At 46.5% G+C, this 27,284-nt stretch overlaps 1 protein-coding gene across 1 annotated transcript in view; it reads right to left on the bottom strand.

Moving 5' to 3' along the window:
- Window positions 1–27,284, bottom strand: part of Etv6 (ETS variant transcription factor 6) — a 235,550-nt gene that overhangs the window by 44,181 nt on the left and 164,085 nt on the right. Inside the window, exon 3 of the mRNA XM_051155463.1 lies at window positions 1,248–1,412. Coding sequence (XP_051011420.1) covers window positions 1,248–1,412 — 165 coding nt within the window. The remainder of the gene's footprint in view (window positions 1–1,247; window positions 1,413–27,284) is intronic.

Here is a 27,284-nt window from a genome sequence, read left to right as displayed (position 1 = left end):
CCTTAGCTCTAAAACCCAGCTGTTCAGTCTACGGAACCACCTTCTTCTACTGACAGTTGGTCCAAAGAGCCTCATGTGGACGGTGATGGGCATTTTCAGTTCCACGGTGAAATGGGATTTTTCTATACTGGGAGAGTGTATTCCTAAAGGTAAGGGCACTGGTGAGCTGGAAAGAGTATAAGTAATTTACAAAATCATATGGGAACACCGAAAGACCAAAACTTCCAGCGCATCTAGGGAGTTACATGGACATATACACTTTGTCTTGGAGAAAGGGTCTCAAGATGTAGGCTGGCCTCCTAACTCATGGTCCCCCTGCCTCAGGCTTCTGGGTGCTATGATTACAGGTGTGCACCATACTGTTGGGTTTGCCAATGCATTTTTCATCTGATTTATTTATTTATTAATAATTATTTATCTGAATTAAAGGAACCTTGAATGTTGAGTTTCTCTTTATTTTTTAAGCAGGTCTAGGGAGCATGATATGAATTAAGTTGATAATGACTTCAGTGACTTTGTCCATTCAAAATAATGGACAAATAAATCTATTCTATCTGAATGCTATGTGCGCAATAACTCTAAGTAAAAGTGAACACAAAGGGAAACTTGTCTGTTTTCCTTTATTAATTGGTCCTTCTGAGTCCAGTAATCAAGCATGTCTCTGCATTTTAATCACCCCAGATCCATTTAATAGGGCAACAATTTAACAGCTCAGGGACTAGACAAAATGATTCTGTCAAGGTATCTGCAAATGCCTGAATTCCTTTCTTCCTTATTTGATTATTGCCATTTGTTATTTTAAAGAGGGTCTTTCCAGACTGACTTCAGCTTCCTGCCTTAACAACTCCCTAGGTGCTGGGGTTACAGGTGTGCACCACCATGCCTAGCTCTTGTGCGTTCTTCACTGAGTGGTTCCCAGGACATGTGTTCCCAGCCATCTCTTCTAAGACCATCAGGGTTGGGGGCAAGGCAGATAAAAAGGGAGTGGAGTTGTCTTCTCTATTTGATGGGACACTAGATGGCTCAAAGTTCCAGTGTCTGGTCACAGGTGAGACACTTCTAACAGTCTCTTTGATCTGGAAACCCCCTCTTCCCCACACACTGGCCAACAGCAGTGGCTCTTCTTTTTCTTGCACTGTCATTATGTTTGTTACCATAAAGTTCTATGGAGGGTCTCATGGGTTAAGGTGAGTATGGCAAAGAACACATTTTTCCACGCTGAGCCTGTGCAAGAAGCAGACTCTCACCTGAGTGAGGAGATCGGTAGCGGAAATCCTCTTTGGTCAGCAGCAGGAGCGCCTTGCCGTTCATTTCGAACGTGTTGCTCTCAATGGGCCTTAAGGAAAACTCATTTTCCGCCCACTTGAGCCATTGGGCTACGTCATCTCTGCTCCAGTAAATCGGCTGCAAGCCTGTTGGAGAGCACAAGGCAGAGAGAGAGAGAGAGAGAGAGAAGATCTTGTCAGTTACACAGTTGGGACAAAGGGGGAAAAGGCTCAGAATAATTAACAGACTCAAGACTGTCTTGAGAGCCCTTGGGTTGGGTTCCAGGCCCCGGTTTCTAAGTGCTCAAGTGTGGTGTTGCATTAAGTTTTTACTTGGAGGCAAAATGAGGGGAAGCTGCTTTCCATGAGTGTCAGGGATGATGGGTCTTAGAGACCTGCCCCTGGGGCTGTATTACTTTCAGGTTGGCTCTAAAGTGAAGTGCCCTGGGGGGTACCCAAAGAGGCCTGGAATCACGACAAATCTCAATGTGTTTAGCAGGAGACCTTAGACTCAGAGTTGATGTGATTGTAGACAAGTCCTTTGAAATGGGGGTGCTTCAGAACTGATTCTGACCCCCCAGGGCTGCTGAATAATGAGCCATTTGCTGGGCTCTGGGAAGTGGCAGGTCAGCCTCTTGGCAAAGGAAAGGCCAGGGTAACACAGAAAGTCCTTTGCCTTTTGTTTGTCTTGATAATGGGAGCAAAGAGGGCCAGATGCTGCCAACAAGGTGGCTCAGGTTGGGTCTCTGGGAGTCAAGGAGTCTGCATTTTTATTTCACTTGGCTGCTATGAGAAATTCTGCTACATCCTTCAAGTGACTAGAAAATAGTTCTCACGGTGTGATCATGGGAAGCCTCTGGGCAGTCTATAGCAAAAACTCTTTCAACAACAATATTAACGTTATTTTCTCTTTTTACTCTCATTCTTTTGGGAGCTCATATGGAATGTTCTAGAAGCTACATGACCTGTGATATCACAACAGACTGAATACAGAAACAAGCAAATCCAGCCATCTTCCATTAACTCACTGGAAAGGTTTGTAGACACCTATGACACTTCAGTTGTTTGCATATACCTTTTGAAAACAGACTTTACATATATATTAATACATGCCTGGTTCATTTTTCAATAAGTTAGTAAATACATTAAAAAGTAGTTTACAGTATGGTCAGTATTGCTATTAGTCACATTAGCAACTCTTGTGGGCAGTCTTTGATAATTATTTATCACTTGAATCATTTCAAGGAAAGGTCTGCAGGGCTTCATCCTCCAAAGCCACAGAATCGAGAGTTCAAAGCGAGCTTAGTGCGACAAGTGTTTGTACAGAGAGAGGGCTTCTGTCTATCAAGGTGAATTACTTAAACTGCTGAGGAGATGTGGTGTACGTCCTACAAGCACACCCTTTGGCTCAGTCCTAAACCGTGCATGGCAAAGTACCGTATGATCCCGTGGATGGGATGCTGGGAGTGAAGAAAAAATGGTTCGGATCCCAGGGAGAACATCTCAGGCTCGGAGCACGATTGCTACCTCTGCCTTCCATGAGGCTCCTCTGCACAAGACGGTTTTAAAGAACAGAAGTTGGCTTCCTCTAAGTCCATGGGAGACCCCTCACAAATAGTCAGTTGGCTGGGCTTGGTAGCACAGCTACTTGGAAAGTATGCAAGGCCATGGCTGGGATGCCTGAGCTACATAGTGAGTCCAGGGCCAGCCTGGCAACCTAGTGAGACGCGTCTCAAGTCACAAGAGGGCAGGGGATATTGCTCAGTGGTAGCGTGTGTGAGGCCCAAAGTTCAATCCTCATTACGATAAAACCCAAACCAACCAATCCAAACTCCAAGCATTTGAGTATGTTTTCTTGGCTTTTAAATTTTGTGGCAATGGTTTTTACACGGAAAAGACAATTAGCATTATAGGGTATGGGCTGTTAACATGCAACTGCTTTATGACCTTTAGAGGGACATAGTCCCATTAAAGTATTTGAGGTTCTGTGTTTGGCTCTTGACTGGCCAGAAAGCAATGCCTATTCACAATAGTGTATGGACATAAAAAGTGTCCACCTCTTCCTAGTAGAGTGTGAATGGCAGCTGGGAAAAACCTTCAACTTTACTTCCTACTGTCCACGGTGTCCACTTGGAACAAGAATGGCACACCGGTTTGTGATTTAAGACATTACAGGGTAAGTGGGAGGGCAATTCTGTCAGGGGATGGGTGGAGGTTCCAATCAGGCTGGTCACAGGAAAGCACCGGGGTGCTTTCCTGTGGCCCTAGGGCTCCAGCAGAGAGCTTTTAGGCAATGCAGGGAAATGCTCTGGGGCAGCTTGTTGGGGTGTCAAAGTAAATACAGAACTGAAGCCTGCCTGGGAGGGGAAATGAAAGTAAGATGCTGATGTTTCTACTGAGGACAAACTGAAACACAGAGGTGGGTGAGAAGGGGGCGGGGGACACAAGCAGTAATTTGAGGTTCTTTATACTCTATGGAAGAAAATCCTCATGAGTAATCTTTTCCCTAAATACAAGAAGAGTCACACACTCCCAACAACACTGCTGGGTAAGAATAACAGTTTCTCTTCTCACTTCCCTTTACTCTCTCCCACAGCTCAGCCTTGAAACAACCGAGGCTACAGCGCTGTGGAAACTCCCTCCCCAGGAGGCCACAAGGAGGCCTGGGCATGTGCACAGCTGGATGGCAGGTGCCCCAGAGCACTTGGCAGCGGAACAACAGTGACCCTGATGCTGGGCACAACCTGCTTGAGGACACTCAGTGAATTGACCAGCCTCAGGGCACTTCCGTTAGCATAAGAAGAAGGTGGACAGCTCACTGAGCCAGAGAGAGGCTTGCTACTTGGTGGTGCTGCAAGTCAAATAAATCTCCCTGCCACTTCTTTTTTAATTCAGTGGTATGAGAAGGCTGGGGCATAGCACATGCTTTGGAATTTTAACTGAGGAAAAAAATAAACCCACTGCCTTGGAGGGCCCTAAAGACCGTATGTTGAAGTGTTCAATGGAATAGCACTGGTACCCGGAGGTAACTGATGCGATGAAGATTATTCAATTTACTAAACAGTCATTTATGAAGCACTTCCATGCACCTAGCACTGTTGAAAGCATTTTGGAAGCTATCGGTTCATTTAACTGCACGCTAGCACAACATTTGAGATGGACGTAGAAACTAAAAAATGACCTGGTTCTAGCAACAAGTGGAGCTAAGATTTGAATACAAGAAGTCTGATTCCAGATTCTGTTTTCTTACCCAGGCATTTTCCATCCACAATGAGAATTTAGACTGGCTTTCAAAAAGACTGAGGAAATCGACTCCTTCCTACCCAACACAGATCCTTGGCCGAGGCAAGTTATCAGCAGATTGAAGATAGAAAAAAAAATATATCTGCAGATCCCAAGGAGACAGATTTATGGCTGGGAAGGGGAGGGAGGGGCGGGTGGGACGCTCCTTTGGATGTGTCTGGGAAGAAAGTGCTGTTTTCACAGACTGCTCAGCACTGACACTTGTCTTGACTCTTTGCCCAACTCCCAGCTGTGGGTGGGACCAAGGCTGCCTGGGAAGGGAGGGGCGTGTAGGATTTGTTTCACAGTCAGTTCTGGCAACTGGACTCAACAAAGAAAGAATATATATGTTAATGATGCAGAAGGAGGGAGAGAGAGAGAGGGAGAGAGAGAGAGAGAGAGAGAGAGAGAGAGGAGAGAGAGAGAGAGAGAGAGAGAGAGAGAGAGAGAGAGAGAGAGAGAGAGAGAGAGAGAGAGAGAGAGAGAGAGAGAGAGACCCCCTTATGATATTATCCTGTGTACCAATGTGCCATTAGAGCCATTTAACTATGACCAGAATTCTTAACACACCAATTAATTTCAGGAGTCTATTTGACAAGAATTTTGTATGGAGGAACTGAACTGCCATGAATGAGAAAACTAAGACTCACACTGTCCTTCTCTCCTAAAGAGGCCCAGTCAAGTTCTTGGGCTCACACCCCCCCTTCAGTGATACATCCAGATTCTTTAAATTCTCATGGCTTCTTCAACTCCACATTCAGGTTGCCCACCACGTTCATCAGGGCATCCTCATCGCATGCCCAGAGTCTTGAGTTATGCTTATGTCAATAGCTCTATGTAAAAAATACAGGGCTGAGTATGTGATCAGCGAGTTCCTGCAGGGTTTAATATAGTAAGCATGCACTTACTGAGTCTGAATCTCAAATACCAAACAATGCAGACAGTGAAGATGTTGTTTGCTTTCCTATAAAACTACACTACATTACTGATCATGACCCTAACATTTTGTGACTTCTCAAAGGCTCTTCTGAGACATGGAAGGCAGATTAGTGCTTAAGAGTACCCTGTGATGTTCTATCTCTTTGTCAGACACGGTTGTCAGCCAGCCATGGCAATGCTAAAGCTAGCAGCTTGCTGCTTTAAAGTTCATAGGTGCTTCCCCCATGTTACCTACGCTAACTCACAGGGGCCCTGCAGTTGGCTGGGTTCTCCTTTCAGTTTAAGAGATGAGGAAATGGAGGGCTCAGAGCTGGTAGGCGTGGCTTAAGCATTATTATTATGCTCAAATTCCTTTATGCAGAGAGAGAGAGAGGGAGAGAGAGAGAGAGTGAGAGAGAGAGAGAGAGTGTGTGTGTGTGTGGAATCTACGGCCTCACACATGTTCAGCACTCTTGATTGCTGAGCCACACCCCAGCTCCCAGCTCAAGGCCTTTCACCAGTGTGGCCCTTAGTGAAAGCATCTTTCCATGTCAAACTCTCCGTATTTACAGGAATTTGCTCTGCAATCCATGCACTGGAAGGCAGAGTCCTGAATGTGAGAGGCAGATGCTTTGGAGATGCTCTGACTCAACCCTGGTCCTTGTGACTGATTAGGAAACCAAGGCCAGGAAAAGCTAACCAAACCAGGCCTGGTCAACCCACCCCGGGGATCCATTTGAGCTCATCACTTGGACTCAGTGACAGCAACCACTGACCCAGTCATGTCCAGTGACTAATTCTTTGATTGCTTGGTCATCTTGCCATAGAATAAACATCCCAAAACTACAGTTTCAGAGACTTGCATATCTGTATTCCTACACTCGCTGTTTGGCCTCCACTCCTAAGACAGCACAAGAGCATGATTCAGTCTTTCCCTGCTCCTCTGTGCTCACACACACAGGTCTGAGCGTCTGTCCTGAATGGCACTCAGGCCCCATCAGCCTTGCTGTTTTGGTTTGTGTACACACTTTCCCTCCTCATTTACTGCTTATTTGAGGTCAACACGCTGCCCCGAGGCACTACTGGGATGCCTGCTCTTTCAGGAGTGTTCTCCGGCTTGACATGACATGAGTCTGGGTTCTCCCAACGAGTTGCCTATCTTGAGTGCTCTCTGCCCGGAGGTCATTCAACTTGAAGGATGAGAAGGGAGAGCCAGAGACGGATAGTCCTGTTTTCTCTTAGCATGTGTTGATGTTACCCCATGTGAGCCTCAGCAGACCAGTGACAGGGTTTTCCTTAAAGCGTCCCCAACTTTGCTCACTGTTGTCTGAAGTTATTTGCAGCTCACTTTGTCTTAATACTCTAGACCATGACGTTTCTCCTTTACTGATTTTCTTTTCAGTAACTTGTTTTGTCACCCACTACACAGCTTTTCAAAAAATTGGAACTCATTAGACTGATACAAGATTGTGGAAAGAGAAGCTGGCACAACAAGTTGGCACATGACTCAATGATATTTTAAGAGCTTGGTGAATGTCAACTTCTGAGAATCTACCTTAGAGAAATAACTTTGTATGCACAAACATCCTTCATGCACAAAGATGTTTGTAGTTTTTGTTCAGTATCAAGTTTTTTTTGATGTGAGGGGGGAAGGGGTTTCGAGACAGAGTTTCTCTGTGTAGCCTTGGCTGTCCTGGCCTCGCTGTATAGACCAGGCTGCTGTCAAACTCATAGTGAACCGCCGGCCTCTGCCTCCCAAGTGCTGGGATTAAAGGCGTGCGCCACCACACCCGGCCCTTCAAGTGCTATTTGTAATAATGAAAAACAGGTCATAAAAAGAGAGCAGTCAGTTACTGATAACTTTATAATAGAAAGCGATGCAATTGACAAGAGTGTTCAGGAAGGATACATGTTCATATTGAAAACCAAAATAGTGTGTATTCTTGCAGAATCTCAAAAAATGCATAGATGTTTTATAAAACATAAAAATAGTAATAGCAACTGTCACTCAGCAGTAAAATTATAGGTGACATTTACTTTCTCTTTTACTTATTTTCCCCCCAATTTTCTGTATTAAGTATCATTCCATGGGATAGGGCATAGTCCTACTACAATGGTCTTGAACTTCCGGTCTTCCTGCTACAGCTCCCTGAGTAGCTGAGATTATAGGCATGCACCACCATGCTCCACTGGGATCGTTATATTTACATTAAGAAAAAAAAATCTATGTAAAAGTTGAGAAGCTGGTTGCGGTGGTAAAGTCCTGAGATCCCAGTATGCTAGAGGTGGAGACAGAAGAATCAGGAGTCCAAGGTTAGCCTGGGCTGTATGTGATCCTGTCTCCAAAGAAAGAAAAGAACAAAAGAAAAAAGAAAAATTGAGCTCATTAGAGAGAATGGCTGTATCGGATGATTTCAGCTGGGTTTTTTTTTTTTTTCCCCAATCTTTTGTTTTCTGTTAGTCATGTGCAATTTCTAAGTCAGAGTCTCATTTTTGAGAGCACTCTAACTCTCCTGAGTTGTATTGTAGCATTTTGGTTCATGGGATTAGAGGTAGTTTCCCTCTAAAGTTTAAAACTTTGCTTTCTAGTTAAGTCAATAAAATACCTCTACTCTGTCTTATTTCCTTGATCGTAGGCTCATGCTTCTGTGCTTAGCAGAAGTCCCCATCAGTTCTACTTTGCCAGCCAGTCTCTGTCAGACTTGAGTCAAAGGGCAGAGCCTCTCCCTGTCTCTTCTACCTTTGGGCAGATAAATTTGCCAGTTATTAGGTACATGTGCTAAGAGTAAACTGTGCATGCAAGTAACTGGGGTGACTTCAGTGATGTGCACTTCCTGAAACAAACAAGACTCACAAGTCGCACTCCACAAGCTACAGAAGCACTAAACTACTGGTGGGGGAAAAGATTCCTTGAGCATCTGAACTTCCCACAAGTCACACAGGGAGCCCTAGGGTTGCATGCAGCTTTGGGGAGTTAGCTTTGAAACTGGGGTAGGCTCTTCCATGTTGTCTTGTTCCTATAAGTAACTCTTTATCCTTTGTGTCTGTAGGGAGTTGGCTGCCTTGATTACTAATTGAGGTAGGATGACCCAGCCACTGTGGGCAGCACCATTCCCTAGGCAGAGAGTCCTGAACAGAGCAAGAGAGGAGAAAGCTAGCCAAGAGCAAGCAAGCAAGAGTGTTTATTTTTTTCCTTTGGTCCTGACTACAGTTGTGATGGGTTTGGCTGCTGGAATTCTTGCTCTGACTTCCCCAAAATGATGGAATATAACTTGGATTTGTGTGTAAAATAAACTCTTTCCTCCCCTATGCTAGTTCTGGTCAGGGTCTGTTATCAGTGCAGTAGAAATGAAGCTAAGATATCCAAACACCTGCACTTCCCTCAAATTCATTTGGACTACCAGTTGGACTCTGGTAGAATATTACAGTCTGTGGTCAATCCCCAATCTAAGGTGGAGATGTTTACACCTGCCTTCCCAGTTAAAGTCACACAACACAACCTCTTCCTGCCCAGGCACCACTCTCATCGCATGTTCCTGCTGTGGCCTTGGACAGTCAGGGTTCTTCAAACCTGTGAGGATCAGGACATCACTAAATGCTTCCATGTTTCTGTCACCTCAGCAACCACTGTGAAGCTACACTGGACACATCTGCTTTTATGGAAGAACTGAAGCGGCTTTCCCAAGGTTACAATGAACCTAGAACCAAAAGAACTAGGAACTATGTCAGGAAAGGGTAGATCTTGGAGGAGTTGAGAAAGGAGTAGGGGGTAAATATAATCAAAATACATTGTACACATGTATAAAAATTCTCTAGAAATGAATAAAATTGTATTAAAAAGAGTCATTTTTCTTCCTAACAGAAACTTAAGTATACATGTAATAATCCCAGTATGGAGGATATGCTCCATGCATTTTAGGGGATTTTATAGAAGAGAGGCTAGAGAGCTGAGTGCCTGAGCTTTGGCATGGCTGGAGATACTGAACAAGTCAGGAGCAGTCAAGGGAAGGAAGAAGGAGGGGAGGTGTCTGCCTAAGGTGTGAAACTCAGTCATTAAAATAATAGTTTAGCACAAGAGACACCAATGGGTTCCACATAGATAATTCAACCAACATATATATTATATATAGGTTTTAGGCAGATACTATCCTGTTACAAAAGGGCCTTGAGAGTCCTAGTTGGGTGTCAGCATGGGTCCTGGGATGCATGCTCTATAGATACCATGGGACAGTGTGTTTTAAAAATCAAAGCAAACACAAGGATTCCCTGATGAATTAAACGTCGAGGCTTCAACTCATCCTCCCGAGGTAGACATAATGAGGAGGAGGTTCCATTTAATCCCAGAAAGTGTGACCTGAGCAGTGCCACTCATGTCATGGACTTCTGAAAGCAAGGACCTCTCAGTGAGTTCAGGGTCAGCCGTTATTTTTCCTTTGAAAGGCACACACAGGGACAGGTGCTTGCCATTTCACCGACTGTGGGCCACTGGAGTTGATTTTTGGATCACTGGAAAAAGCAATTTAGTGCTTTTAGTATCTTGTATACAAGTGCTGACTTGTGATAGAATGTAAAAGCAAATTCGGTTTGAAAGACAAATATACATAGTATCCCAAATTTAGGGGAGGGAAACAGAATATAGAATCAGAAAGGAGGCCTGCTTTTCACCTAGACATCAAGGCAAGATGAAATGGTGGGAGTTACTTGGCAGCAGACCTTACGGGAGCGTCCCTCCCCTCAGAATGTTAGAAGACCTTGCTAACACACTGAAACTTGATATGCAAATTAGTAAAGGTTCATTATCATCATCATCATGATGTATTTTAGTCTATGAACAGGGAGTTGCTGTGACTAGGAATGAAGGGATTTCACAGAGAGACGAGCTTCAAAAGCCAAGAGGCAAAAGGACAAATTTTCCTATACTTGGGAGTAGACATATTTTAATTTACCAACTTTACCGAAACTTATGGCAACAAGAAGCCCAACTGCAAGACGGAAAATAAAAACGAAAACTCTAGCTACTAAAAGTCAGTGTGTTTCTCAAACAGATGTTTGAGTGCATACAATGGGAGCATGGGTGCAAAGATCTGGCTGGATCTTTGTGGGGGTCTGCATCGTATGGGTGATTGACAAGGGCTGACTGAATGGAAGAGAATCAACAGGTTTTCTCTCCCTTTTGCCCCCTTAAGCCACACACAGATGATCTCTTGTCTGGCCACAGCCACAATCCACAGACATTCCTTTACAGAATGTAACAAGAGTGACCCTCATTCTCATTCTGGATGGGACAGGAGAGACCCAATCACTGGAATGGGAGAAAGGCTGGCCTTTGTGTGGCCCAGCTGCCCCCTTCACTTCCCGCCTGGGCTGCTCTTTATCCTCAGGAATTCTGTGAAAACAAGCTGCCTTTTCTCAGGATGGAGACAGTGCCTGCCATTACAGAATATCAGAGGTGGTGGTGTGGGAGGGACAAGAACGGTGTGTGTGTGTGTGTGTGTGTGTGTGTGTGTGTGTGTGTGTGTGTGTCGGGGGATGGGGGGGGGGGGTGGGGGGAAGGGTGAGGGCCAGAAGATAGAAAGGGGTATTTAATTTTTAACAGGAACTCCATGGACTTCAGACTGGACCGGGGCCAAAGGAACCTAAATTTCTTCAAGGCTCTTCTTGGGGATCTTTTTCAAAAGAGAACCACATTCCACCCTGTCATGCCTTCCATACTTTCTATTCCTCCTCCCTGACTGTGGTGACAGTGACTCCAAATGTTTTCAAAGATTGGCTGCCCTCTGCTGTGGAATTGAGTGTCCTCTGAAAGGCCAGGCAGCCAGTGCTAACTCAGCATCTGAGGTCTGCATGACTGACATCACCAGCAGGGTGGAGGGATTTTAACGCCATTGCTGGCGCTGATGTCTCACATCTGGCCCAGCAACTTCTATTTAAAGGCAGTCGTGTTGCACTTTCCCGCATGTGCATATGAGACTAACTTCTCTGTCCCTGAACCCATTCTTAGGAGACAAAAATCTTTTCTCTCCCTAGTTTCATTCTTCTACATGAGGGTGGTGAAGGCTTCTGATGCCCTTGGCTAAAGACTTGTACACAGTGGTATAAAATGAAAAAGGCAAGCCCTATTCCCCTTGGGGCTCAGCGGCCAGAAGGGAACCAGGAAGCTCTAGGCCTTATGCAGCACACCTTTCTTGCCTGGCTCCCTCATCCTCCCTGGATCTTTACATCATTTATAGCTTGTGATAAAGTCAGGAGGAGATCCATGAGAGAAGACGCTGGTAAAAGTAACACCAGACATCAATCTGCCCATGCTTAGCTTTGTTAGGCAGTAAGAAAAGTCAGTAGGAATACCGGCAGGGCAGCCTCAGCGTGTCAAGGTGGACTCCCCAAGTGGCCAAAGGGAGCAGGTAGGTGGTGAAATGACACCAAAAAGAAAGCGGGCTGGATCCACCCCTTGCCTGTTGTTACACTGAGTTTGTCATGCCTCTCTTGGAGCTCAGGCTGGCCTTCAACTCTCTATGGGTAGGTATGACCTTGAATACCTGACCCACCTGCCTTTACCTTCCAAGTGCTGAGGTCACAGGCATGAGCCACTGTGAGTTCTGAAAAGAGGCCCCTATATTTTGATTTTGGTGAGGAGCACCCATGAAAACTTCCAAGAGAATGAGCAACGTGCCACCGGTGGTGCAATAAACGTTGGTTTGTATTGTGCAAAAGGCCTTTCTTGTGGCTGTGCAAAGCTTTTGTGTGGGTGTGGCCTCTCATTGCCCAGCTGTTTATCAAAGCACACGGCTTGCCCTCACTTCTCAAAGTGTTGCTACCTTGATGGAAACAGCAGGGACTGCACTGCCACTAGGCAAAACGAAATGCAAGTCCTACATCCACCCTGTCTCTGTCACCTACCAGCATGGAGATTATCAATGGCGGAACTGTTCCCAGAAGTATCCTAATACCATAACTCCTGGAGCCTGTGGGTGTGGCCTTTCATGAGAAGCATCTTTGCAGACATAAAGATCTTGGGATGAGGTCACGAAGGTTCTGCAGTGACCACAACTCCAGTGTCAAGGGTTCTAATAAGGGAACACAGAGGAGACAAGGAGGCCACTTCCAGACTCAGTGTTCTGCAGGCCTGGGCTTGCTTTGGGTTTCTTCTCACAGAATCCCATCACCCACATGGTAAAATAAATCTCTCTGCCTTTATTCAAGATTTGCCACTTTCTCTTGAGTTAGTATCTTTGTCGCTTCCTTCTTCTGCAGCCTTTTGCTTGCATCTCCCATGACTCTTCAAAACTTGGGTCTTTTGGATCCACCATTACTCTTCATTTTCTCAAGTGATTTTCCCGTTACTTCTTTCTGAGTTTTGTTATCTCATTTCTCAGTGTTTCTACGTCTGACTTGACATTATTGTCACCACCCCCTTGCATGTTTTGTATCGTTTTCCTAAAATCTGTGTTCAGACGGAAGGGCATGGCTACTGGGAACTACTGAAGTCACCCTGGAATGCGTTGTCTTGGGAAGTGCAGTCTTGCCCTTTACTTTCCTCCTGCTCTTTTTTTCCCCCCCTTTAAAGCACACTTACTCTTCCTGGGTTTCTAGGAATTAACTTACTTTGAACTTCACCGCAGCTTACTCTGCTCCTCGAACATGGCAGCCAGCATTCTGAAACTGCTTGGTTCTATTTTCCTTGGGGACTTTTCCCCCCAAGTCTCTCATTCTCCGCTGCTGTAGGAGAAGGTGGTAGCCAGGTGCAGAGTTAGCATGCCCCAGAGAATCCTGCATCTTGCAGAGCCACAGAGATCGCACACACCGCCGGTGAAACGAGCCATTCTTTCAGAGCGAAGAGTTCTTGGTTATTTTGGGTTTTTCATGTCCCAGGGTTTATCAGAACCCTTGGGGACAACTGGCTACCTAGCTTTTAAGTATTGTCCCTGGGTTTTTGTTTTGCTACCAAATCACTGTGTTCTTATAGGAACTTGATAGAGTCATGCTGTCATCTTCCCATGTGAAAGGACAGCTCAGCTCTGGAGACTTAAAACAATAAACATCAGGCTTCTTTCACCTGTTGGTAAACTGCCACTGGAGTTTTTTTTGACAGTTAGTGAAAGAAATGGAATAACTCATCTGAGGGCCTTCAGGACATGCATGTGCAGACCAGAGCACCCTGAGAAACTACCCTGAGAACTACCACCCTGAGAAACTCTGACAGGAGAAACAGACAGAACTTACAGCAAGCAACAAGGCAAGGCACTGCACTGGAAACCCAGGGTACAGGGCTTCTCGCATTACAGAGCTAAGGACTGGTTTCCGCGAACATACACTCTCCCATCAGATGGAATTTCTAAAACAACGAGAGCCCAGTAGACCTGGTCACTGCCCTTCCATGCCAGCGCAGTAGACATCTGGAACTTTCACAAGCATCCGATTCACTCAGCCTTGTGGGCTGGCTGGACAACTCAGCCGTCCTAAGTGATGGCAAAGACCTCTGCAAGTGAGTCTTCCTCCAGAACAGTGACAAATCACAGCCTCGGAGATAAAGAGAGCTTCAGTGAGTTTTGCACACAGCCCTTCAGAGGCTCCCATCAGCAGCTCTGGGAGGCAGTCCCACAAAACCAGGTGACCTACCAGCTTGCCAGCCTCAACTCTGCTCTCTCCCTTCCCAGCCCTACTCTCCTCTTCCCCTCTGTTTTCTCATTAGGCTTCTGTCTCTCTGGAAGACCAGACTCACTCTTGATCCATCAGTCTCAATCGCTGCAGAGTTGTGTCCTATTGATAATGTTTTTTTTTTTTCCCCCCTCAGTAGAAGAATGGATAAAGAAACTGTGGTACATATACACTATGGAATACTACTCAGCTATTAAAAACAAGGAATTCCCGAAATTTGTGAATAAATGGATTGAACTAGAAATTATCATAATGAGTGAGTTAACCCAGAAGCAGAAAGACTCAAATGGTATATACTCACTTATATCTGCATACTAGCCCAAGGGCCATGTCCCACGAAAGCCTTCACTTACCAGGAAACTGGGACAGAGGGGAGGACATCCTATTGGGACTCTAGATGAGAGAAGCATGGGAGAATAGCAAAGTAGAAGGATCCAGAGGGTCCTAGAAACCTACAAGTAGAACATTATGATAGGCAGATTTGGGTCTAGGGGTCCCGCTCAAACTAAGGCACCAGCCAAGGACAATACAGGCGGTAAACTTTAAACTCCTACCCAGATCTAGCCAATGGTCCGGACATTCTCCACAGTTGAGTGGAGAGTGGGATATGACTTTCTCACGTACTCTGGTGCCTCACATTTGACCATGTCCCCTGGAGGAGGAGACCTGGTGGCACTCAGAGGAAGGACAGCAGGTTACCGAGAAGAGACTTGATACCCTACTGATCATGTTTTTAACGTCTTCCCCCCCCCCCCCCCAAAGCGTGGTCCTTGGAAACATTGCAAGAAATCTATCGATTTGAAATACTCAAGCTGAATTATTGAGCTTTGGCAGAAGGAAATAAATCTTTCCCATTCCCCAAGCCGGCTGCCAAGCGCGGCTTCCAGGAAGTAATGTCCGTCCTTTCTGGAAATGAGGCAAAGGCCAACCATTCTATCACTCTCCCCTGAGCTCACCTCTTCACTTGCAATTCACTGACAAAAGCACTTTACGATTCATTGCTCATTTGCCCGAATAGGCACCGAATTAGTAATGCCCAAATTAGTAATGCCTGGCTGAGGCAGCTTCCTAAATAATGAGGCCTGATCGTTTTGGCAGACCCAGGGGCCTGTGGAAAGCAAGCTTGCAGCGCGTCATTAGGTTAAACACTCTTCCGGTTTTAAAAATCAAAAATTTCCCCTACAGACCTGAATGTGCAAAGGAGAAGGAACACGCTTACTGATGCCAGAGATTAACCAAATCAGGAACCGGGGCTGGGGTGCGAAGGTGGGGGACCAGCATTCAGGACAGCGGACTTAGACTGTGCGGTGTTCCCATGAAACAGGGCGGGCTTAGCGTGCAGACTCCTGACATCTGCTGTTTCTTTCAGTTCAGCTGAGTGTTCATCCCACCTGGCGACAGGCCAGGGGAATTCCCATCATCACCAGCTGGATGCAGTGCGGTCTAACTGCACAGTGTTCGCCAACCCGTTGTTCCCTCCACTCACTCCTCAGCCCACCCAGCAGCTAAGATGGTGCCCTGCGCTTTGGGTTGGGTGCAGGGGTGTCAAGGGGGGATGCTCCGCAAACGGTCCGGTTGGGAAACTGGGGAAGTGGAGAGACATTACCAAGCCTGCATCAGAACCAGGCCAGGGCAGACTCTGAGAGGAAGGACTGTGGGACACCTCGGCGGGCACAGCCAGTTTCGGAAGCTGAGCGGTTTGACACGGCTGTCACACAAGGTGTGTGAGTGTGTGCTGAGGAAGAGTCGGGTGGGAGGTGATGTCTGCATTCTGGTGCGAAAGTGCGCTACACTTAATCTACCTGAAATGGACATGAAGACAGCACTCGCCCTCACCTGTGGCTCCCAGTCTCTGAGAAGGCCAACTACATGCTGTCAGTGTCCTAGGACCCTGTGCCTCGAGGCCCCCTTCCTGTCCACTGCTGCACACTCTTCCCGTCTGCTGGCAAATGCTGTCGGCTCTGCCTTTTCTCCGCATCCAGACCCAACTCTTTCCTTCACTTGGGCTGCTTCCAAGTCAGTCCCAGCCACGGCTGGCTCTCTCACAGTCCCAAACTAGCCCCCCGCCCCCGCTTCCACTGCTGCTCCCCTATAGTCTGTCCTCAACACACCCGTAGAGAGATCCACTTCCACAGGTACTACTCCTCTATGTCACTCGGACTTCGTGCCCAAGTCTTCAAGATGACAGGAGCCTGACATGCTCTGATTCTACGCCCCGTACCCGCCACTTCCTGCTCTGGCTGTACTGATGCCCACACACCAGATACAGTCCTGCCCCGGGGCCTTTGTACTGGCTGCTCCTTCAGCTGGAGCCATCTCAAGACTGTCTCACTTCCTTCAAGCGAACTTCTCGAACTTTCCATCCGAAACAAGCTCGTCTGTATTCTCGTCTGGCTTCTCCTTTTCTTGTTGCATTATTTGTTCCATTAACTTCTCTTTCTAATAGTTCTACTACTTGTGTTGTTTGCTTATTTACTCTGTGTGTGAATGTGTGTATTGCTGTGTGTGTGTGTGTGTGTGTGTGTGTGTGCGTACATATGTGGAGTGAGTTAGATATCAGGTCTCTTCCTCCATCACTATTACTATCACCCTCGACCTTATTATAGTCAAGGTCTCTCCTGAGCTGGATCTCACTGGCTGGCAGCTGGACTCTAGGGATTTGCCTGTCTCCATCTTTATCTCTCTTTCCCACACAGATGCTAGGGAATGAACTCATATCCTCATGTTTCTACAGATGCTATACAGCAAGTGCTTTACCCACTGAGCCACCTCCCAAGCCTTGTTTTATTATTCTTCATAGAATGTAGGCAGACCTTTGTTTACTCTTGCTATACCCCCGATGCCTCAGGCAGTTAGTAACTCACTATAAGACCTCAAAAAATATCCTGTACAAAGGGGGCAGCGTAGCACACTGGTCAGGAGTGAGGCTCTGAGTCAGGTGTTCTGGGGGTTAAGTCTTGGCTCCTCAACTTGCTAGCTAGCTGCATGACCTTAGGCAAGGTACACTGGTATACTTCCGTTTCCTCAAGCATAAAATTGGGACAATAACTGACCTTCCTCATGGATCCATGAGCACTAAGCATACATATAAAGCTCTCAGGGCAGAGCAGAACCTGGCATAGATTGAGCACTTGAGAAATAATGGTCATTATTAACAAGAGCGTCGTCTGCTGTGCTGAGTGTAGACTGTATCCTAAGGCTACGTGGAGTCATTGACGGATGTTAAACGAGGGAGTAACATAATCAGATACGGTTTTGAAGGACCATTCCAGCTGTGCAGGGGAGAATGAATCACATCAGGGCATGGCTGCTTCAAGGAGAGCAGCTAAGGGGCTCCTGCAGAAACAGAGATGACAGGCATTGTTAACATGAACTAAAACAGAAGGAACGAAGACAGGGTGGATTCAAGATATTACAGTGGCAGAAAAGATGAAACAGCAAGAGTAACTCAGTGTGAAAAAAGCAGTGAATGACAGAGCCTGGGCTTCTTAACTTTTCCAGACAGACAGTGGTACCCTTCCATGCCAGGCCACGGGGGAGGATGTGGAAAGAAGTGTCACTTTTTTTGTTGAGTACGGAACATCCGGTAAGGAAGGCAGTTGTATCAGCGTATGTATTTGTCTAGAAAGACCTGAGTCATGGATACATTCAAATTTGGGTGTCTCCATTATACTGATTGCTTAGGCCATTATAATAGATGAGTTTTCCCAAAGAAAACATTTAAGGAGTGAGCTATTTATAAAAGGTGTATTCTGGAAGAATGAGATAGCAGGCGACAAGTCAGGGGAGAGTGGAGTTACGAGCCAAGGCGGAGCAAACTGCAGGCAGTAGCCAAATAGAAGAGTCAAGACAAGGAGAAAGTGGGAATGCATGTCCAGTGGAGTTAGGCATCTGGTAACTGGAGTCAGAGCAGAGGACACAGTGATGACTGCCTGAGGAGTAAGTGGGAGGTGAGAATAGCAGAAATATGTGGCTACACGTGATAGCAAAGGGCACTGTAGAATCCAGCAGGTTTCCCTGAAGATGAAGAGAACAAGGTGCAAATGGCAAGGCTGACTACAGAGGGAGAAAGGAGGTAGGCAGCTGCTGGTGTGGAGGAGCCAGAACTCAGGAGAAGGCCTTCTGGGGTCAGGCAAAGAAGCCCATTCCCGCTGAGCAGAGGCCGTAAGCAGAGCCCAGGCTGAGGGGGGAGCCCAGGCTGAGGGGAGAGCCCAGGCTGAGGGGAGAGCTGGTTGACCACCGGCAGGCAGCAAGGCTAGCTGGGATATGCAGAGACAACCTGGTAGGACTGATGGGATAGAAAACATGGTTCCCCGCGTGCAGTAAGTACAGGGAGTGGTGTAAACTTGTCAGGGAACCCTAAGGCTTGATGAGAAGAACTTCCAGGGCCCGCTTGAGGGAAGCATCATGTCAGTTTCCACTCTGTTCGGCAGTTCTACTCTCTTATGGAAGTGACCTTTTAGACACAGAGATACCATACTGTAGTTGGCATAAAACTAACCCCATGCCAATTATTCAAAGACATCACACAGTGTTGTCTGGAGAAGTCTTTAGGAACCAATCCTGTTGTTCTTTTGATTAAAAAACTTCATGGCTCCTACTGAATAAATCACCCTTTTTAACCTTTATTATATGTGGTGCTGAGGATTGAATCCAGGGCCTTATGCATGCCAGGCAGAAACTCTGCTACTGAGCTACAATCATGATGCTTCCTAAAATTTTATTTTGAGACAGTCTTATGTTGCCCAGGCTGGTCAAGAACTTGTGATCCTCTTGTATTAGGCACTCAAGTAGCTAAGATTATAGGCATATGCCACATGCCTGGCTGAAAGTGATGCCCTTTAAAGAGGCATGCGACACTCTAACCTAATCTCTCCAGGTACCTTTCTAGACTTTCTCCCAGCTCTTTATCATGGTTGACGGGACCAGCCATTCTCCTCGGTGTGCCTTTGCTCTCACACATGCTCCACTTGGCTTCTCTCACATCTTTGCCTGCTGAAACATAATCCCTTCAGTGTGGTGTGTGTGGGTGTGTGCATGTGTGATCGCATGCACGCACATGCCTGGGGGAGTATGTACAGAGGCCACGGGCTTTGGGGTTACTGTCACATAGCCGTGTCCAGCCTTTTCTATGTGCTCCTGGGGATCCGAACTATGTCCTCATACTTGCATACCAAGTATTAACACTGAGCCAGCTCCCCAGCCCTTGCCTCTCTCTTTTAAGGCCTATATATGCAGTCACTTTTAAAAAGTCTTCTTAGCGATGTCTTTCTTCCTGTCTTGTTTCCAGAGTACTTGGTAGGCATGCATGACTTCTAGAACAGTATGTTGAAGCTGCCAGTGTGTTACTGATTTATCTGACTAAGCAACCATGCCTCAAGTATAGCCCCATTTATGCCCTTGTCCTGGATGGATTTTTGTCAATCTAACACAAGCTAGTGTCATCCGGAAAGAGCAACTTCAATGGAGAATGCATACACCAGACTGCCTGTAGGCAACCTGCAGTCATCTTCTTGATTTGTGTTGGATGTGGGAGAACCCAGACTACTGCTGGGCAGGCGGTCCTGGGTGGAATAAGAAAGCAAGCCGAGCGAGCCAGGGAGCTATGTTCCGCTGTGGTCTCTGCTTCGGTTCCTGCCTCAGCTTGCCCTGAGGATGGACTGTAACCTAAAAGCTAAATAAACTGTTCCCTCTTCAAGTTACTTTGGCTTTAATCATAGCAAGAAAAACAGGACTAAGACCAAGGACTAGATCTTAGGAAGGGCCTGGGCACCTAAAGTAGGCATGTGGCTGGTCAGGACTAGCATAGCCACCGAAAAGTGGCAAAGGGGGAAAAAAAAAAAAGAAAGCAAGAAAAAGAAAAAGAAAAGTGGCAAAGAACTTTTCAACAAGTAACCAGGCGCGGTGGCAATATGCCTGTAATACCAGCTACCTGGGAGGCCGAAGCAGGAGGATTACAAGTCCATGGCATGCAACTGGAGGTCAGAGAACGCTTGCAGAGGTCAGTTCTCTCTTTCCACCGTGTACGTCCCAGGGACTGGACTCAGGTTGTCAGGCCTGGGGGCTGAGTGGTCCCATCAGCCCCACGGTGAATATTAAAACTGAACTCACCTTATACCTGCCATGTGCTTTCCTAGAAATCTGCCTCACTAATTGGCTAGACATCAGACTATCAGGGACATCCGTTTACAGAGCTGTGATACGCAAGCCCTCGAGTCCTAGATGCACTCCTTAGACTCAGATCACAAGCATGGCTGGCAGCAGTTTGGTGGGGAGAGCTCCTGACCTGGCTTGGCTTCACAGGAGCCGGGAGAGGGAGTGGAATGGACTCGAGGGCTCTTATTTCCCTGCTAAGCGATACAGAGGGAAGGAGCTAATGGCTTCCTTTAAAGTCACCTAGCTAGTAAGAAGCTGGAACCAACTCTTAGTTTAGTGCTCAGCAAATATACTAGACTCCCAAACCACAGGTGATACCATGAGTCTGTGTCCTTCAAGAGGATGCTCCAAAAACAATTATCCTGTTTACAACGGGACAGTGGGAACCAGTCACCATAGAAGGCAGTCTCCTCCTCTTGGAGGAACACTGGGTACAGAATTAGAAGCCTTGCATCAGATGAAGTAAGGAACGTGATGGTTCTTTGTTATCACTATGAAATACCAGTAAGTGATAGGCAGATATCCCAGTCCACGGCAGCTTGACTTCTCCGCCAGCTGTGTAAACTGATGAACCAGGAGAGAGGAAGGCACACCCGTTCTGTTCTGTTGCTCTAGGTCTCTGCTTCCTTCTCCTGTAGGCTCCTGCTGGCTTAGGCTCTTGGTTTCCTGATCCCAGACTGCAGAAGCCATGCCAGGTCTGTGCGACTGAGTCACAGCTCCTGGGGGGGGGGGGGCGAGGTTTGATTTGTGCTTCCCATGAAGGCTTGATATAAGATGCAGGGGGGCATGGAAAGGTATATTCTGCTCACGTTATTTCTCTTTGTCTTAACCCTTTAGGCAACTTATATAAGGGGAGGGAGGAAGAAGAACTGACCTCAGCGAAAGCACCTCGTTTTGAGCTACTAATGATGAGGACTCTAAGCCACAGCAGGCCTGAGTGGTGGGCAAATGCTAAGCCACAACAACTTCAGAGTAACACGGTCAAACCCAGGCTCAACTAGGCGCAAGCACTTATGGGTTAAGATCTCAAAGAGTAGGTGCACTCAGGTGTGTGCATACATGCACGTGTGCACACACGCCCGCACACACACATACACACACACTCATGCAGACAGAGGTGAGCATGCACACACACAAAATAAAAAATAAATCTAAAACTCAGAGTAAACTGATTCTTCCAAGTTTGAGATAAAATCACTTGTAGTTTAGACCCCACTAGTGAAAAGGTGTAAATTGTTTATATATATATATATATATATATATATATATATATATATATATATATATATATATATATGGGTTCAATCACCTGACCACGCAAGAATGGAATGAATAGGATATTCTGAATTGATGCAGCCATAGAAAATTACAGCGGGTACACATTTGGATGCCTCTAAAGAGGATTTGAATATAATAAGACTCTTAACATGAAAAACTCAATTGAATACACTTTCAATCTTCCTTTGATTCCTGAGTGGGCAATTGAGGGTCTTAAGGAACTTTGGGGTCACCATTATGCACATCAGCTGTCACTGTACTGGTAAAATATATAATATGCCCGTTAATAATAGCTTTACAACTCACAGAAAATCAGATAATAGTGGTTTTACTGTAAGTGGGATCATGACGGTTAGAAGAATCAATGCATTTTCCAAAAGAGCCTAAATCATTTCTGGGAAATAATCCACGCTCTGTGAGAACTGGGCAAAATCTGCAGGGGAAATTCTTGGTAGTCCTTGGAAGGAAGGTGTTACATAATAACAGCAAGCTGATTTTCAAGATCACATTTGCACCCTCTATGTGTATTTCTTTGTATTGTTGTTGTTAATCCTGTGCTCAAGGCTCCACCCAGCAACCACCCAGGCTCTCCCTAAATGGAGAAGGTTGTCCCAGCTTTTCTGGAGCTCAGGATACAAGATGCACCCTGGACAAGCATATCTCTGTCAGTCTTTTCAAGGTTGGGTTTAGGAGTGCTGTTTGCAACAACTTGAGCTGGATTTTGGGTTCTCGGCTCTGAGGGAGGATGGATTGAGCGAATGATCCAGCAAGCAGTGAAGTGGGGGGGGGGGGGGTCGGGGGGGGGGGAGGGAGCAGACACCATGCAGCTTGGGAGCCACCAAGGACAGAGTCTCCACACTGCTTCATTAGAACACTAAACCTATTTTGCTGCCTACGAGTCCACTGTGAGGCAAAAAGAAGTTAGTTCACTTCCTTGGCATCTGGGGTCCTATAATTCTGAGTCATGGCCACATTAACTTGCTACTGAAAACGCGGGAGCTCAGCAGCATGGCCAGCTCCTGGTTCATAGTGTCTGGAACTACCGGGCAGGGAAGAAGGCTTGCCAGCTCAGCACAGAGGGACCTGGGCGTGCGTGTGTTGTTTCTTTTTTAAAGCTGCTACTTTCTCTGTGGAATCCAATTCTCCTCAATAGGAAGGACGGAAAATTCCGAGTTCCTGGTTCTCTCCTGTAACAATGAAGTGTACTGTCCCTGGAGGGCAGGTTCCCATGGCTGTTGGCCGTGCTGTCATGAACAGACCTAAGCAAGGAGACACTCAGAAAAAGGAAAGGCCATCTGAGTAAACTGAGGCTCAAATACCAGAACCTCACTGAAGGGCACCCTTCCTTGGTCTGAGGCCTCACAGCTGGTTTCCCAGGGTCTGCTGAGTATTGGGGGGAGGGGGCCCTGACCTTCCAGTAGCAGGAAGTCACTATGGTAGGAGGAGGAAGATCAGATAGGTCCCCGAGAAGCTTTAGGGCACATTTCCATTTCCCCTGTAGTGGCGAAGCAGATTCTAAACTGCATCCAAACACAATACAACCCCCACCAAGGAAGAAATGAAACCCTCTAAATCTTCAGGCCTTGCTGCACCCTTTCCCGCTGTTCTCCGGCTCACAGGAGGCTTTTGTTCCAGCCCTAGGAATGTGTACTTAGTAGGGAAAGTGTGGTTTTGTGGTAGCTGGGAAAGAACACTGGGGTAAAGGAGGGAGGAGAGACCCATCTTTATAAAGCCATCCCTCTGCTGAGTGTCCCCAACAAAGCTTCAAGAGCCAGAGGCAGAAAACAACCTCAACAAGGTAGTCAGTGGGAAGAAGGGAGCAAGATGGCTTTGTCAAGTTAGCTTAGGTTTTCCCCAAAGAAGTCACATAAACTAAGAACTTTTCCTTTATCATCCCCGCTAAGTGGACCTGTGCTTATCCTTGACTAGGGTGGTATCTCAGAGCCATACTAGCATGAGTGCTCAGAGGAAAGGACGTGATCGTGTGAGCATCATGCAAGTCTCTGAAAAGAGTGTGGACACAGCCCATTTTCTCTAGAGGGTGGGCAAGTATCCATAACAATGAGGGGAGGGGGTGCTAAAAATATTCTGAACAAGTGGCTCGTTATAAACAAGCATCGTATTTCATGTAAACTAGTCTGTGATGTTACATAAATTTTATGTAAGAAGAGAGTCAAACTCAAAGTGAGTTAGTGTTTGGAGATTTTTTTTTTCCTAGCTCCACATGGGTGATTGCAGAATGGTATTGTCAGACAGGGTCAGCCTCAGTCTCCCAGTTCTCTGTCCTTTTCTCAAGGGCAGCACCTGGTGTCGCGGAAGACAGGTCTGGATCAGGCAACTCCGGTTTAAATCCCAGCCCTGCCCCTGCTCAGCTGACAATCTGGGCAGGTCACTTTGTCTGCCTTCATTTCCTTACATGTAAAAACACACCTGAGCCTGTGGGACGGTGGGGAACAATCAGACTATGTTGCTATGAGCTGTTCCTACCTGGCATTCAGAAACGCTCTTCCTGTTCTTTGTTTTCTGACCAATGGTCCCCTTTCCTCCCTAGAGACTAAGGAGTCCTCTCAATGGACAGAGCCCCATTTCTTTTCTCCACTGGTGTTCATTAAGATGGACTTCTGGGAAAGGATCTAAAAATGATTAATGCTCTAATGCAACGACTACCCATCACCTTGACTCATGCTGTACACTGTGTGTGTGTGTGTATTAAGTGTTAGTGTGTATATAATGCACGCGAACAAGTGATGTGTGCCAACGCCAGTGTGGAGGTGGAGGTCAACCTCAGGCACTACTACTCAGGCTCCAACTCCCTTGTTTTGTTTTTGAGACAGGGTTTCTCTGTGTAGCCTTGGCTGTCCTGGACTTGCTTTGTACACCAGGCTGGCCTTGAACTCACAGTGATCTGCCTGCATCTGCCTCCCAGAGTGCTGGGATTACAGGTGTGTGCCATCATACCAGACTCCTCCCTTGGTTCTTGAGACAGTTGTCTTCTCACTGGCTTGGAGTTCAGAGTCGGCTAGTCTCGATGACCAGCCCACTGCCCCCCACCCCTAGCCCTGCCATCTGCCTTCCCAGTGCTGAGAGGGGTGCACTACCCATTCCAGTGTTTTTTCTGTTTGTTTGGTTTGTATTTGGGGTCTGTGATAGAATTCAGTTTGTTGGGCTTATAAGGTAAACACTTTTCTGAGTGAGTCATTTCCCAGCTCTTATCCCTTAAATAAAAACCATGTTCAATAATGAACCTCTTATGGTAGAAATGCAAGCACCATAGAAGAGCCAGGAACATTCTGAAGGCAGCAGGTCTTCTATGGAAACTTAGAAGTCGGACAGATAAGCAGAATCCCCAGATAATAGGGTCATCGTAGAATGTTCCAAACGGCAGATTCTTGGGATTATCACTGCCTGAGGCCAAAAGGCCTCTCTTTTCCCCACTGATTGCCAAGCGTTCTATTTATGTCATCAGTAATGCTTGTTTCTTAGTTGGACCCTAAATGCATTCGATAATACACCACATCATGAGATTATAGGGGGAGATGAAGTCGAGCATATGTCAGAAACAATTTCCAGCAAATGATCACAGGTGGAAAAAGCCACAGAGGAAGAGAACCAGGAAGACCCACTGTTTGCTATGCCACTGCCGTGGAAACACGGTTTTAGTACACCTTATCTAAAAGAGTTGAAAGAACTCTCTGAAAACTGGTGCCTAGAACGGCAAAGGCTGCTTGAGGGGGAAGGCTCAATGTTCCTGGCAGTGTCCTGCAGAGGTAGGACACCTCTCAGTCATGCCCCAGTGGCATGGTGGCACCGTGCAGGTCAGTAGCCTGGATGACCTGCAGTGTCCATCCAAACCGTGAACTCTATTACAAGTTTATGAAAGCAGCAGCAGCAGCAAAAACAAAATAAACATAAAAAACAAACAAAAACACAGGAAAAAAAAAACCCTTCTAATCTCCCAGAAGTTGTAGGCTACTCTTAAAGATGTGCTAAGACCATGTTAGACAGAGGAAAATCTGACCGTGTGCATTCTTAGTAATTGTGATAGATAGGCTTAACATATTTTCAGATCTGATCTTCTGAGCTAGAATCTCACGATACTGCAGGTTTTTTGTTTTTTTTTTTTTAAGTGTGGCTGGTGCCCTTAAACCAGTGGTTCTCACCTGTGGGTCGTGACCTCTTCACGAGCGTCAGAAATGTCAAGTATTTACATAACAATTCATAACAGTAGAAACATTAGGGTTATGAAGTAGCAGCGGCCATAATTTATGCTTTGGGGTCAGCACAACATGAGGAACTGTATTAAAGGGTCACAGCACTAGGAAAGTTGAGAACCGTTGCCTTCCACCTTTTTCACACTTTCTGTTGCTTTTTGTTTGTTTGTTTGTTTGTTTTGAGAGGGCATCGTGTAGCCCTAGCTGGCCTCAAACTTACTTCGTAAGTAGAGACTGGCTTTGAACGCCTGACCCTCCTGTCGCCAGCTCTTTAATGTCTGGGGTATGTGGTATGCCACCATACCTACCATTCTGTTCTCCCTGTTGGCGTTTAGAAAGCACAAATCTCGGCACATGGATGCTTTTCTGAGTTGTAGAGCCACTGATACCCACAGATACTCACACACACACCTCACATCCTTGACATACGTAAGCCACCCCTGTGTCCATTGAGGTCCTCAGAAATGCAACAGAGTGACTGCCTTTCCTGTTCTCCCAAAGATGTGGTTTTGGAGTTGGCACCATGATCTAAGTCCCTGAAACTCACAATAGAAGGAGAAGGGCTCTTCCTAAAAGCTGTCCTCTGACCTCCACCTTGGCATTTGTGCCCCCCCACACCCCTTACAGATGTGTTTTTCTTCCTGGGTCCATAAGAGCACACACCCAAGGAGCTACTATGTCCAGTTCAGCCTCTGTCGGTTCTTACTCTAGACACTAGAGTCCACAGAGAATCAAAAGAGCAGAGTTGGTGCTGGCTACTATACTCAGGACCACCTCGTTGGAGCTTTAACTGTTCGATCTCATCACTAATTTCCAGCAAGAGCAGAAACTAGAGTTTTTAGGTGGGTGGGGGCAGCTTGGAGGGTCTGCAGACATAATAAGGCTCAGCGGAATGGACACCTGCGAGTATCAGTCCTGCCCAGCGCATGTGCTGGAGGGGCAAGAAGAAACTGAGTCACGGCAGAGTGGGTTCTGCTGAGCCCTGTGTGTGTCTAAGGCTTCTGTGTCTTACAAATCACCCACAGAGAAGACATTTACAGCTGAAGGGGGTCACAGAAGGCACCTTAGGTTAAACGGTATTCATGTGTCAGGGATAAAACGTCCCAGTAGACCACCCCCAGCTTTCCATCTTCTTCAGACCCACGTCCTTGGCTCATGAGGAGCTCCCTGGAGCCGCCCGCACTCCCATCTTACTGACCTTCCTCTGCCTCTCACATCCTCTTCACTCATTTCTTCCCTTCCTCCTTTGCTGTGCATTTCATCTCCAGCCATCGGTGAATTCTCCAACCTCCCATTTCTCTGCCCAGGCCTCCCCTGGCAGGCTTTCCTCTAGTCTTCATCTTCTTATTGCCTCCTTTCTTTTTGCTCTTATCTGGTTGTCTGCTCCCATCTTTCTTGGCACAGCTCCGCTCTGCTTTCTACTATACTTCATCTCTTTCTTCTTATTGTGTCCCAAGAGGAAGAGAGGCCATAGATGGGGCAAGGTGGTGATGGCTGACGTTAGGGGGAAAATAGATGC

Source organism: Acomys russatus, chromosome 13 (assembly GCF_903995435.1).
Source record: "Acomys russatus chromosome 13, mAcoRus1.1, whole genome shotgun sequence".
Lineage (NCBI taxonomy): Eukaryota > Metazoa > Chordata > Mammalia > Rodentia > Muridae > Acomys > Acomys russatus.
The sequence above is the reverse complement of the archived record's forward strand: the minus strand, read 5'-3'. Positions and strand labels throughout refer to the sequence as shown.